The sequence below is a fragment of the Pseudophryne corroboree genome, chromosome 3 (genome assembly GCF_028390025.1).
Source record: "Pseudophryne corroboree isolate aPseCor3 chromosome 3, aPseCor3.hap2, whole genome shotgun sequence".
In the NCBI taxonomy this organism is placed as follows: domain Eukaryota; kingdom Metazoa; phylum Chordata; class Amphibia; order Anura; family Myobatrachidae; genus Pseudophryne; species Pseudophryne corroboree.
Genome location: NC_086446.1, coordinates 412,438,001 through 412,450,921, shown reverse-complemented (window position 1 = coordinate 412,450,921; position 12,921 = coordinate 412,438,001). Strand labels below are relative to the sequence as shown.

At 44.3% G+C, this 12,921-nt stretch overlaps 1 protein-coding gene across 2 annotated transcripts in view; it reads left to right on the top strand.

Moving 5' to 3' along the window:
- The window catches only part of NECAB3 (N-terminal EF-hand calcium binding protein 3), a 231,844-nt gene that overhangs the window by 65,067 nt on the left and 153,856 nt on the right, over positions 1-12,921 (top strand). For both annotated transcript variants that reach the window (XM_063960213.1, XM_063960212.1), the window contains exon 5: positions 377-474. In XM_063960213.1, the coding sequence (XP_063816283.1) occupies positions 377-474 (98 nt within the window). The remainder of the gene's footprint in view (positions 1-376; positions 475-12,921) is intronic.

The following is a 12,921-nucleotide window of genomic DNA, read 5'->3' as shown; positions in this document are numbered from 1 at the left end:
TCCCTATATATATCAAACCCTCCCCCTAAAAGGCTGTACTTTCCTAACAGCTAGGTCCACCCCTTCCAAGATGTTTAACTCTTTCCTTTCCTATGCAGTCAATTCTCTCTCCTTCAGTCAAATGAAAACAGATTATTTCCAATGAGTCCAAATTAAAGAAAACTCATTCCGCTTATTTTTCGCAAACAATGGCATTTTCAAGGTCCTGCTCTTCAGGAACAATATAATGCATATTTTATTAAAAAAACATATACAGCATGTGTCCTGTTTTAACTCTCTCCAGCCCTGTTAACAAATACTGTCATTACACAATGTTTAACAATGCCATTTTTGGGACACTAAAACATCTCCTTTTATGCTCAACTTTGTATTTCAGATTATTTCTCAGAACATTTGGGGGAATACAAGAACGTCCTCACTGCTCTGCAGAATCTGAATGTGACTATATTAACAGCCATGGATAAAACAAAGATGGTGAGTTGCATTTTTGAAAAGTAAAAAAACTTAATAGTATAAATGCAGGGTAAGCACAATTGGCATTTTGCAACATGATAATAGTAGTAGTAATAATGATGATAATAATGTTTATTTATATTATGAACCTTGAATGCACTTGCTTCCAAGAAAATAGATTTGTGGGCAAAATCTGCAAAGATAACACTGCTTATGTCTGCCCATGGGAGAATATGGGTGGATAATCCTAGCGAAATAAAGGCTATGGGGCTTATTCAAAATTGAACCCATTTGTGTAGCATATCTTGTGTGAATTCACACTACACAGCCTCTGAAATGAATGAATGCATATGTGGTTGATTCGGAGTCTTATGCATTTCATTTGCATCTATACTTACGGACAAAAAGGTGGAATTAGGGTGCAATGGGGCATTCTCAAGTATGGAGCATTCAGTGATGTCATGTTAATGCAACTGCAGGCTATACAGAGATTTATGTAAGTAAAATAATACTGTTTGGTGTAGCTTTATTGCACCTAACATAGGGTAGGCTCAAGTACTCAATGATAATATGACTACAACTAAACCAGGTGCACAGGAGGATGTGTGTGAATATATTAATTTTTTCCATACGCAGTATATGCACGACTTACTTCCATTTCTTCAACAGGTCCTATATGATTCAGTCAGATGCATCTGTAAAAATGCCTAATTTCAAACTGACTGTGCATGAGACTGAATCGCAAAACATGATCTGCGCATGCGCTGTAAATCACAAGTATGTGTGTGCGCATAGCCAGATTATGGGGGTGGTGCAGGGCACACTGTACCCCAGGCCCCCCTTTGTCATGGGGCCTGGCCAGAACACGCTGACATCACTAGGTTTCCCTCTGAAGCAGCAGCAGAACCAGCAGCCAGAATGTGCGCAGGACAGTATGCAGTGCAGGCAGAGACAGGGATCCCAGCTTCTCCTCCCTGCTTTAGTGTCTAAGTCCTGTGTAAACTCTTATGCAACTAAACCATTTGGGTCCAGAGATAGAGACACACAGAGACTCCTTCTGAGTCCTGTCCCAGTGTGTAAGTAGTACAGAGGCTGCTGCTATAATTGCATGTGACAAGATAAATAATTTTATTTTTCTTTGTTCAACTACAAGAAAAGTTTATAAAATAGTTGTCTGTCAATTAGGTGGAGCTATAAACATTACCCAGGCATTATTAAACTATTAGTCAAAGCTAATATACACCATTGGTTTAAATTTAATATAGACAATCCATACCTTCCGCCATAACCCATTCCAGGAGGGACAACATGCTCTCTACCTGGACTTCCTTCTTAATTTATGATTGCAATCACCTGTGTTGAAGAACCTTTCTTATCAATTAAGTAGTTCAATATAGGTGACGCCAATCAGATGTTAAATGGGAAGTCCAGGTAGAGAGCATTTTGTCCCTCCTGGAATGGGACATGTTGGGAGGTATACACAAATTAATATTCATCCCCCACCTTCCTTTGGGGCCCCCTGTCTTAAGTGCCCTGGGCACCCCCAAGGCTTAATCCGGCCCTGTGTGTGTGCGTGCGTGATGCATCTTGAGGGAAAGGATCCTAACATGACGTAGGCGTTTCTGGGCGGTGAGTATCAAGATGCACATGCAACATGAAGTAGGCTGTTTCTGATGGGAGTGTCATGGGCTTTTATCTAAAGCTGGGTCTGAGTCATGTGTATGGGAAAGGGACAAAATAAAAAAAAGGCCAGTGCTAATAAATCTATATAAGGAAAACAAAACCACTGATAAAGCAGGTAAAGTGAAGACACACTTATATGAATATTTAAATATAAATGTAATATCTAAAACAATTCATAAAAAATATATATAAATGTATCAGCATATAAATTCTTTCATATGAAAATATAGAGAGAGTTCAAGCCCTTAAAACGGGATGCGGTCAATTTACCTACAATCAAAATCCCGATGGTCAAAATACCGACAACCATTGACCGACAGTCAAAATCCTTACATGGTCAAAATACCGATATTTAAAATACCGTCAAGGTCAAAATACCGACATTTAAAATGTCGAAAGGTCAACATGAGTTTTTCATTGAAACAGACTTGTTCATACTTTACCATCCCATTTGACCTGGAGGGGGAATATTATAGTGCGCCAAGTGCAGCGAGGCACCGTGCCCACTCTTGCCAATTCGTGGGGACGCGGTACACTTACACGCTGTCCATGTTGACCTATGTCGACATACACACAAAAACCAATGGAAAATGTGTGTCGACTTTTTGACCTGTCGACATTTTGACCGGCTCCATCTGTATGTCTATCTCTCCATGTTTAGCGATTTTGTGTATATGAAAGCTTCACTTGGACTACAAATATGCACTTAATGCAGAAACTGAGGATGAGTCCTGCTGCCATGTTCTCGATCGCGGCAGCTGCGTGTGACGTTACGTGATCACGCCACCATGACCACACCCCCAAACCCCCCCCCCCCGCTTGGCCGCCTCCGCACCCGTTCAAGCCACACCGCCCCTGCAACGCTCCGTTTCTGCCTTGGAAAAGGAGCATTGCCGCCCCTCCCCGCCCCGCAACCACCTCTGCCAGACAGAGGCGATTGCATTTTCTGCACACCCCCCCGCAGAAAGTGAGGGTGCATGCGCAGGATGGGCGCATGCACAGGACGGGTGCTGCGCATTTGCCCATGGGGCGATCAGAATAATTCCAGTTGGAACGCGATTTGCGATCCATACTGCATTAGCCCCATAATTCTCAAGGTTGAAGCAGTCAGAACATTTTCCGACAGACATCAACCTCAAGCGAGCTTAATACACTTCCTGCATTTTAGCAAAGCATAGACAATCCATAGAAAACTCTACTCTTAGAACATATTTTTTCAGTGACTATTTATTAAGAGACATCTTTCTATATTACACTAGTCTTATGTATTTGGTGAGAAGCATGTTCTTAACTATTTAGTAATGTTTAGATCTGTCTCTCTAGAAGCAAGTTTGGTTCATTATCTTGCAGTGGTTTGAAGCTGTTTCCTATGACTTCCATCACATCCATTCTTCAAACCACAGAGGGTCGCTGATAAAAATATTTTGGGAGCAAACTAGAGTACACCCACACAGTGCAAGGCTGAGGTGGAAAATCAAAAGACTGACACAATTATGTAGCAATGTGTAAGTCTGAACCTAGATTTTACTTATAACACAACGATATTTTCAGCCTAGCAGCAGGGCCTGGCACATGTTATTCCTGAGAAGGGGGACATGAAAATATTGCAAAACTGAGAGAGAAACACGCAAGAGAGCCGACAAGGCTTTGAAGAGTATGAATGTCGTTAGGGGTTAACATTTTTACAAACCATCCCATATCAACAAAACACTTGCATACAATTATCACCATTGCAACAGACTGATGAAAGCTAATTGCTGTTTATTTGGTTTGCTTGAATTACTGTATTGTGCTAGAGTACCCTGTGTACTGCTCCTTCCACCTCCTGTCGCTTAAGGAAGCTTTCTGTAGGACGCCAGTCACCTGCACTTCCTCCTACAGCAGTCACCTGCACTTTCTGGTAGAGTGCAAGCTCCGGGTGCCAGAAAAGTTAGAGGGCGTGTAGCCGCCTGCACCCCCTCCTTCTGCCCACTGTACCACGGGCCGCTGTACAGGCAGCCACAGAGCAGGTGGAGGAGAAGCAGAGGGGCACACACTAACTCGGACTTGGAGACTAAGGGGTCTATAATAAAGTACCAGCCAATTAGCTCCTAACTGCCATGTCACATGCTGGGTTTGAAAAATGACAGTTAGGAGCTGATTGGCTTGTACTTTATCTCCGTCCACTTTATCTCCATCCAAGGCTTAGTAAGTAGACTGCTAGGTAGGAAACAGGGCAGTCCAAAGGCAACAGCAGGAGACACTGACAACCAGCACATGCCAGAGCTCTGCCGTCCCCCTTTATATGTCTCACTGTCTGCTTGTAGCTGTGCAGTAGGGCTACTTCTGTCCTGCTACACCATTCTCTGCCTCGGCTGCTGCAGCAGCTCTCTCTGCATTAGCAGCTGCAGAGTAACATGTATAAGCGGCTTTACTGTGGCATAACGTGTATAAGCAGTTCTACTATAGTGTAACGTGTATAAACGGCTCTACTGTGGTGTACTGTGTATAAACGGATCTACTGTGGCGTAACATGTATAAGCGTCTCTACTGTGTTGTGTAACGTGTTTAAGGGGCTCTGCTGTGTGGAGTAACATGTATAACGGGCTCTACTGTGTGGCATAAGTTGTATAAGGGGTACTACTGTGTCGTATAATCAGAGGCGTGACTAAGTGGGGTTGACAAGGGCATCATGCCCACTCACCCCCGCTACTGTTGCTCTTCCTTTAGGCCGTCCCCCATCCCGCTGCTACGTGACGGGAGGAGAGCGCAGCACCTCCTAGTGTCTGGTCTCCGGCGGGGTCGAGTCTCCTCCTTTGGTTTGGTTTATTAGCTAATCAGAGCTCGCGGACCGGCTCCTGATTGGCTGCGGTCCGCGAGCTCCGCTTGGCTAACAAACCGGCACCAAGATACCTGTGGCCGGCAGCCAGGGACCGGATTTCATGGCGCATTGAGGGGCAGGAGAGGCGCTGTGCTGCACTCTCCTCCCCTCACATAGCAGATAGCAATGGGCAGCGTCAGTGGTGAGTGTGGGGGGGGGGGGGGGGGCAATGTGTATCTGGCAATGTGGGGCAATGTGTATCTGGCAATGTGTATCTGGCACAGTGAGGCAATGTGTATCTGGCAGTGTGGGGCAATGTGTATCCGGCAATGTGGGGCAATGTATATCTGGCACTGTGGGGTAATATGTATCTGGCACTGTGGAGGCATATATGTATCTGGCACTATGGGGGCATATATGTATCTGGCACTGTGGGGTAATATGTATCTGGCACTGTGGGGTAATATGTATCTGGCACTGTGGGGAAATGTGTATCTGGCAGTGTTGGGTAATATGTATCTTGCACTGTGGGACAATATGTATCGGGCACTATGAGGTAATATGTATCTGGCACTATGGGGTAATATGTATCTGGCACTGTGTGTACTGTGTAAAAAGGGGACGCTGCCTGCGTACTGTGTGAAAAGGGGACTCTGCCTGCGTACTGTGTAAAAAGGGGACTCTGCCTGTGTACTATGTAAGAAGGGGACTCTGCCTGCGTACTGTGTAAGAAGGGGGCTCTGCCTGCGTACTGTGTAAAAAGGGGACTCTGCCTGCGTACTGTGTTCAAAGGGGCTCTACTGCTGTAATGTGCAAAAATGTAATGAAGGTGTGCTGAGAGACTATACAAGGGGGAGGTGATAGTGTGCTGAAAGACGACACAAGGGTGAGGTGATAGTGTGCTGAGAGACTACGCAGGGAGTAGGTGATAGTCATGTTGGCACGCCCCATTTCAGTGGCCACGCCCCTTCTGGTATGTGACCACACCCCTTCTGGTGGTGGTCACGCCCATTGTTTAAGCGCACACACACTTGATTTTATGTTGTTTTTTTGTTGTTGGGGGGGGTAGGGGTAGACTCGCTCTTCATCTTGCCCTGGGCTTTGAAAACCCTAGTTACGCCTCTGCGTATAATGTGAATAACGGATATGACTGTGGTGTAATGTGAATAACAGAAAATACTGTAAGGTACAATCTGAATTGGTACTATTCTGTGGCCATGCCCCTTCCCCATTAAGTCATACCTCTAAATTTTTGTGGCGTGCCTTTGCCGTGCACTGTCCCTATTTTAGGGCATTAGGGGACACCGAAAGTAAACTTTCACCCACAAGGTCTAGAACCGGCCCTATCACCAATTTAGGATTTTTAAATATTTTTTCTTTTCAAATGTAACATGCACCTAATTCAGTACAGGACAGGGGGCGCCGAAACATACCCTTGCTTCAGGCACCATGGCACCCAGCTACACCTCTGCCTACAATCACTGTAAGAGCACAATAGGGCAGAATATAGAAACCTCTTTTTCTCTCTCCTCGCCACTACCACTCACACTGCCAGACATCATGCTCCAATTACAGGAGGAAGCACAGGTAATTGTTGTGACACACTGCACCCCTTCATGCCAGCAGTTATGCTGAGAGGTGACGTATGCTCATTATCTCTGTTTTACCTAGCATAAGACTGCCTGAGATGTAGCTCTTGCATCATTGGGGAATGGTACAGTCACTATCCCATATTTATTATGTGTGTTTTTTGTTCCTCTGATGAAAGGAAATAGTTTGACATGGTAACAAATTGACTGATTATAAATGATCAAACACTTTATTATACAAAGTAACAAATAAGCGTAATACTCAACTTTTGTCTATCACAAAATACAAAAGCATCCTCTAACAAGATGTAGTTCAATTTCGAAGAGTCCCTTCATTTGTCATCAAATGCTTGGATCAATCATAGATCCAGCAGGCGCCATTTTGACTGCATTTCCCTTAGCCCTGGGAGAGACTAAAGGGAACATTTACTAAGCAGTGATAAGAGCGGAGAAGTGAGCCAGTGGAGAAATTTCCCCATCAACCAATCAGCAGCTCTGTATCATTTTATAGTATGCAAATTATAGCTGTTACTTCAGTGCTGATTGGTTGCCATGGGCAACTTCTCCACTGGCTCACTTCTCCGCTCTTATCACTGCTTAGTAAATGTACCCCTTAGTGACATATTCATCATAAAGATATTGTGCAATGAGAATTTTTCGTTTTCAATTCTCATTGAATTCTCACACAATTGTTTCACTATTCATCATGAAAGTATGAGAAAATTACCACTTCTGAAAAACTGGCCTATTGGAGAAGTCAGTTTTTTGGAAAAGTGGTAACTTTCTCCCTCTAAAAAAAGAAAGCCACAATGGTGATGCCGGAATCCAGACTAGTGGTGAAATTATACCACCGGAATACTGGTGCCACCGGCTATTCTCCCTCTATGGCTGTCCACGACACCTATAGAGGGGGAATATAACCTGTGGCGAGTGCAGTGAAACACCGTGTCCGCAGCGTGGCAAGTGCATTGAGCCTGCATGGGGCATTCTAGCTCTTGCCCTGATGCCGGCTGCCGGTAATTCATACTGAACCCGTTAAACCGAAGGAAAATAGAAGCAGAACATTCTACCTAAAATCTGGAACACTGCAGGATTGCTTTTAAACAACATACTGCAAAGTAACATGTATAAGCGGTCCACTTACTCTTCACAACAAACAACTCCAGTCTGTCACTTAAATCTGTGTTTGGAACGCTGCAGGAACTTTCCACTTCATCTGCCACTACTTATATTTATGATTTTAGATTACCTCAAACATCTAAATTCACAGCTGTACCGATGTCCTTTTGCCTTTGTATTTTAAAGTCCTGTCTAAATTACCATTGGTTTTTCCCCTTCTCTCATAACCTCTCAATTCTAACAGTCTACTTTAAAATTCAATTTATGCAATCTTATAATCTTCACTTTTATTTCACTTGAAATTGTGTAATTGTTGTTGAGCATACACATTTACCAACACTGTTACACTGTTCACTTCTCTCTCCTACTCTCTCTCTATCCTGCCCTGAATAAGCCACTTCCTTATATAATGCCTCCCTTACTTTTGCTTTTGACTTTGTTGGTCCGGTGTCCACTATTTACCTTCGCAAATTAACACCTCAACCCTGGCATTCCAAACTCACCAGATATCTGCAAAAATGTTCACATACTACAGAGTGGCAGTGGAGGAAATCTCGCTCTAAGGCGAACTTTCTCAATTTCAAATTTATGCTCTCATATCACAGTGCTGCCCTTTCCCTCTCTAAGCAATCGTATTTCAAGAACCACATCTCTTCAAACCCCCGGCATCTCTTATCAACTGCCTCCTCTGCCCACCACAACTACCCTCTTCAATCTCTATCTTGACTTTGCCACCCACTTCACATCCAAAATTGGCTCCATATGTCAGGACATCACATCCCACCATACCCTCAACAACCCATCCCCGTCTTTCCCTGACCAACTCTCCCCATCCTTATTACCAACCGTGATTTCCTTTTCCTCTGTATCTGAAGAGTAAGTCATGGCCATCATCCGAGGCATGCTGGTACAATACCAAAGGTTGGCATCCTGGCGCATGAGATTCCGTCACCGGAATGCCAGTGCTGGAATCCCAAAAGGGGACAGGACACTTAAGCTGGAAGCCCGACCACTGGGATCCCGATCATCCAGACAGCAGGGTTGGTAAGTACTATGCCGGAGATAGGGGGTTTAGGCGACCCTCAGGGGACTTAGGGTTAGGATGGGGAGGGGATGATTAGGTTTAGGGTATGGGGTGTGGGAGTTAGGTTTAGGCACCACCCGGGGAGCATAGGGTTAGGCTGCAGGGGGAAGGGTTAGGATTAGGCACCAAAAAGGGAGGGTTGGTGTATGGGTAGGGTTAGACTACTTCCTGCCCCTTGTCCAGATTTCAACTGTTGGGATGCCACTGTCAGTCTCTTGACTGCCCGAGAGCCGACATTTAATACCCAACCCCTCATCCAGTCCTGCCCTCACCATCTCCACACTTGACCCTATTCTCTCCCACCTCCTATGCTATCTATTTCCTTCTGCCTGTTCCCATCTTGCCCACCTCCTCAGTCTTTTCCCTCATCAGGCACTGTCCCCTCTTTTAAGTATGCCCTTGTCTCCCCTATTCTTAAAAAAAAAATTACCCATAATCCTGACACTCTCCAACTACTGCCTTTCTTTCCTCCCACTCCCGGCTTGACTCAGTCTGGCTTTCATCCGCTCCACTCCACTGAAACTGCAGTCATAAAAGTCTGCAATAACCTCCTTGCTGCCAAATCCAAGGGTACTAGTCTCTGCTTATTCTCCTTGACCTTTCTGCAGCTTTTGACACTGTCACCCACCCTTTCTTTCTACAAATCCTTCACTCCCTTAGTCTGCATGATACTGCTCTCTCATGGCTGTACTCCTACCTCTCTGACTGTTCCTTCTCTGTCTCCTCTCATAACTCCACCCCCCCCCCACACACACACACACATTTCTACTAAGTAGGTTTCCCCCAAGTTTCTATTTTTTGTCGTCTTCTGTTCTCTCTCAATACATCCTCTTTAGGTAAGATCATTAGCTCTTCTGACTTCAATTATCATCTCTATGCTGATTATGCTCAAATCTTCCTTTCCGTTCCTGACCTCACCCCCTTTCCTAACTTGCATCTGCAACGGTTTATCTGCTACCACTTCTTGGATGTCCCAGTTCTTTCATAAAATTAACATGTCAAAAACTGAGCCGATTATCTTTCTACCCTCCCGTATAACCTCACCTTCCACGATTTAATTATCCATTGATGGCACAACTATCTCCTCTAGCCCCCAAGTACGCTGCCTTGGAGTTATCCTTGACTCCTCCCTCTCTTTCAAATCACACTTTCAGTACCTCCTGCAGTGCTGCCATTTCCATCTCAAAAATATTTCCAAGGTCACACCCTTTCTCACCATGGATGCTACTATGACCCTCATACACCTATTGGTCATCTCCAGATTGGACTACTGTAATCTCCTCCTATCTGGCCTCACTGACAACTGCCTCTATCCACCCCAATCTAACTTCAGCTATCCTGCTGCTGTCCGGCTCATCTTCTTCTCCAAACGTACTACTTCCACCTCCCTACTCTTACAAGCCCTACAATGTCTCCCCTTCCCCTACAGAATCCAATTCAGGCTTCTCATAATCACTTATAAGGCCTTCCCCCATTTACATCTGTGACTTTATCTGCCTTTACATTCACGTCCATCTTCTTTGCTCCACAAATGCATACTGCATCCCCTGCCAACTGATTACTTCCTCCCATTCCTACCTCCACTATTTCTCTACCTCTCCACATCAAACTTTCCACCTCGCTACAAATCTTCAAATGAACTCTGAAGACCCACTTCTTCATCAAATCCAGCCATCTCTCATCCTAAGCCTATATTCCATGCTCACTGTCTACACCATCTGTGTCATCCTTGACTGTCTGCCCCTCTCCTTTAGAATGTAAGCTCTCACTAGCAGGGCCCTCTTCCCTCATGTGCCTTTCATTATCTTACTTATACTATCTCCTACACCATACTCCTTACAATGACACCTAGCCCTCGGTTTCGGCCACCCTGATCATGTCTGTTGATGCAGCAATGTTTACATACCTAGTACTTGCAGACAAACCGTGGTAGTTGCTCAATCATTCCTAGAGATAATTATATATCCGCTGCTAGAAAGGGGGAGGGGTCACAAACAAACAGCAGACAGAGAGGGGGAATGCTTCCCCCCACCCCCCTCCCCCGGTATCCCTCTAGCACACTAAAAAATTACCTGTGACAATGGCTGAATCTATCTGGTAATAGAATTGCAGGGAAATTGGTCACATGCATTTGCAAAGATATATTTAGCTGCTGGCCGCGTCAAGGCTTCGCCGATATCAGCAGTCCTAACACTACATAATGGCAGTGCCCACATGGGGCCTTGTGATTTGTCTACAGTAAGGCCTCATGATAAAGGCTTATACTAAAACGTATCCAGCTAGAGGGCTAACTTACCCCTTTCTAGCACCTGATATATAATTATCTCCAGGAATGATTGAGCAACTACCACTGTTTGTCTGCATGTGTGGGAAGGCATGATGTTCCTTGTAGTGCTAATGGGAGATCCTGGGGGTGGCTCCCAGGTAAGTTATCCTTCTGTCTGGATGTGTTTTATTATGAGCCTTTATCATGAGGCCTTTCTGTAGACAAATCACATGGCCCTATGTGGGCACTGCCATTATATAGTGTTAGGACTGCTAATATCGGAGAAGCCTTGACGTGGCCTGCAGCTAAACATGTCTTTGCAAATTCATGTGACCAATTTCTCTGAAATCCTATTACCAGATAGGTTCAGGTATTGTCACAGGTAATTTTTAGTGTGCTGGGGGGATACCAGGGGGAAGGGGAAGCACTGTACCTCTCTATCTGCTATACCTAGTACTTGTCCTACAGTACATTGTATTGTACTGTAAGTCACTGTTTTTCTTGTTTTGTTAATTTGTTTATGTACTTTGTCAGGCACTGTGGAAACCTTGTGGGGCCATATAAATAAAGGATAAAAATTATTATTATTAATCATAATCATCATCATCATCATCATCATCATATTTCTAATAATAATAATAATAATAATAATAAATACTTTTCTAAAGCCTCATTGTCTAGAATTATCCCATAATCCTTTGCTTCTCTAAAGGCTCATTCTTTTAAAATGTCTAAAATGTTTACTGCTAAACCATGTAAGATAATACCAGATGTCCATTGATGCCAATGATAGGTACAGAGTAGGACCCTCAATGTATGTTTTGTTAAGGGGGGTACACACGGAGAGATCCGTGCTTAAAATCTAAGCAATCTTGCTAGATTGCTTAGATTTTAAGCACGGATCTGCCGTGTGTATGCCCTCCAGCGATAGCCGCGCATCGCTATCGCCGATGCTAGATTGAGCCTGCATGCAGGCTCAATCTAGCGGGTCGCTCACTTCACCGTTGTGTGAAGTGAGCGCCCCCCCCCCCCCCCCGTCGGCTTTCCCCCTCGCTCAGCACATCGCGCTGTGCTGAGCGGGGTGAGAGATGTGTGCTGGGCGGTCTGTGTTAAGATCGCTCAGCACACATCTCTCCCGTGAGTACCCCCCAAAGGTTACAACCAATCTGAATCGATAAGCTTCAAGGGGCCCTTCTCAGGCATTAACATTTATGTCCTATGTTGAAATCAAATCATTAACCTCACTGGTTGCACCCATGTCATGGCAAGAAAGATTAAAAAAAATATTACCTGCTATAGATTATGCCAAGTATTTGTACTTTCATCACCAATAACATCTTACAATGTCCAGTTTGTTTAGTGCCTCTGTCTTATACACAATGTACAGGGACAAGGAACATTTTTACATTACTATAATGCTCCTGAATCTTTCTTCTCCATCTATCTAGCTATTGGAATTATGCAGACAACATCAGTGTGAAATGGACACAAAATAGAAAAAAAGAGAGCAAAGTCACTAAAAAATAAGCCAGAAGGCCACTCTGACACAAGAAGCAGGCACCAATGGGTTGTACTGTTAATAGGTATTTGGAGCACAGCAGTTGCTCTTTCTGAGCTGCTACTCTTCCAGAAATTTAAATGAAATAGGCCTCTGTGTCCTCACATCCATTTCTGCCCAGAATCGCAGTCAATATGTTATTTGCAAAGACTTGGATATGTGGTAAATGTACGTGGCACTGTGGAAAATCACTACTTTATAAGTTTATATTTCCATAAGTCTTTTCATGAGCCGCGCTGGGCTCCCCGGAGTGTATGTATATTAATGCACCCCTAGTGAGTGTCTACATAAAGGGCTGCAAAATATAGGTCACTAGCAGCATAAAAGAAAGTGTGGGCACAGCAGTATTATGCCATGGGGATTTTTACA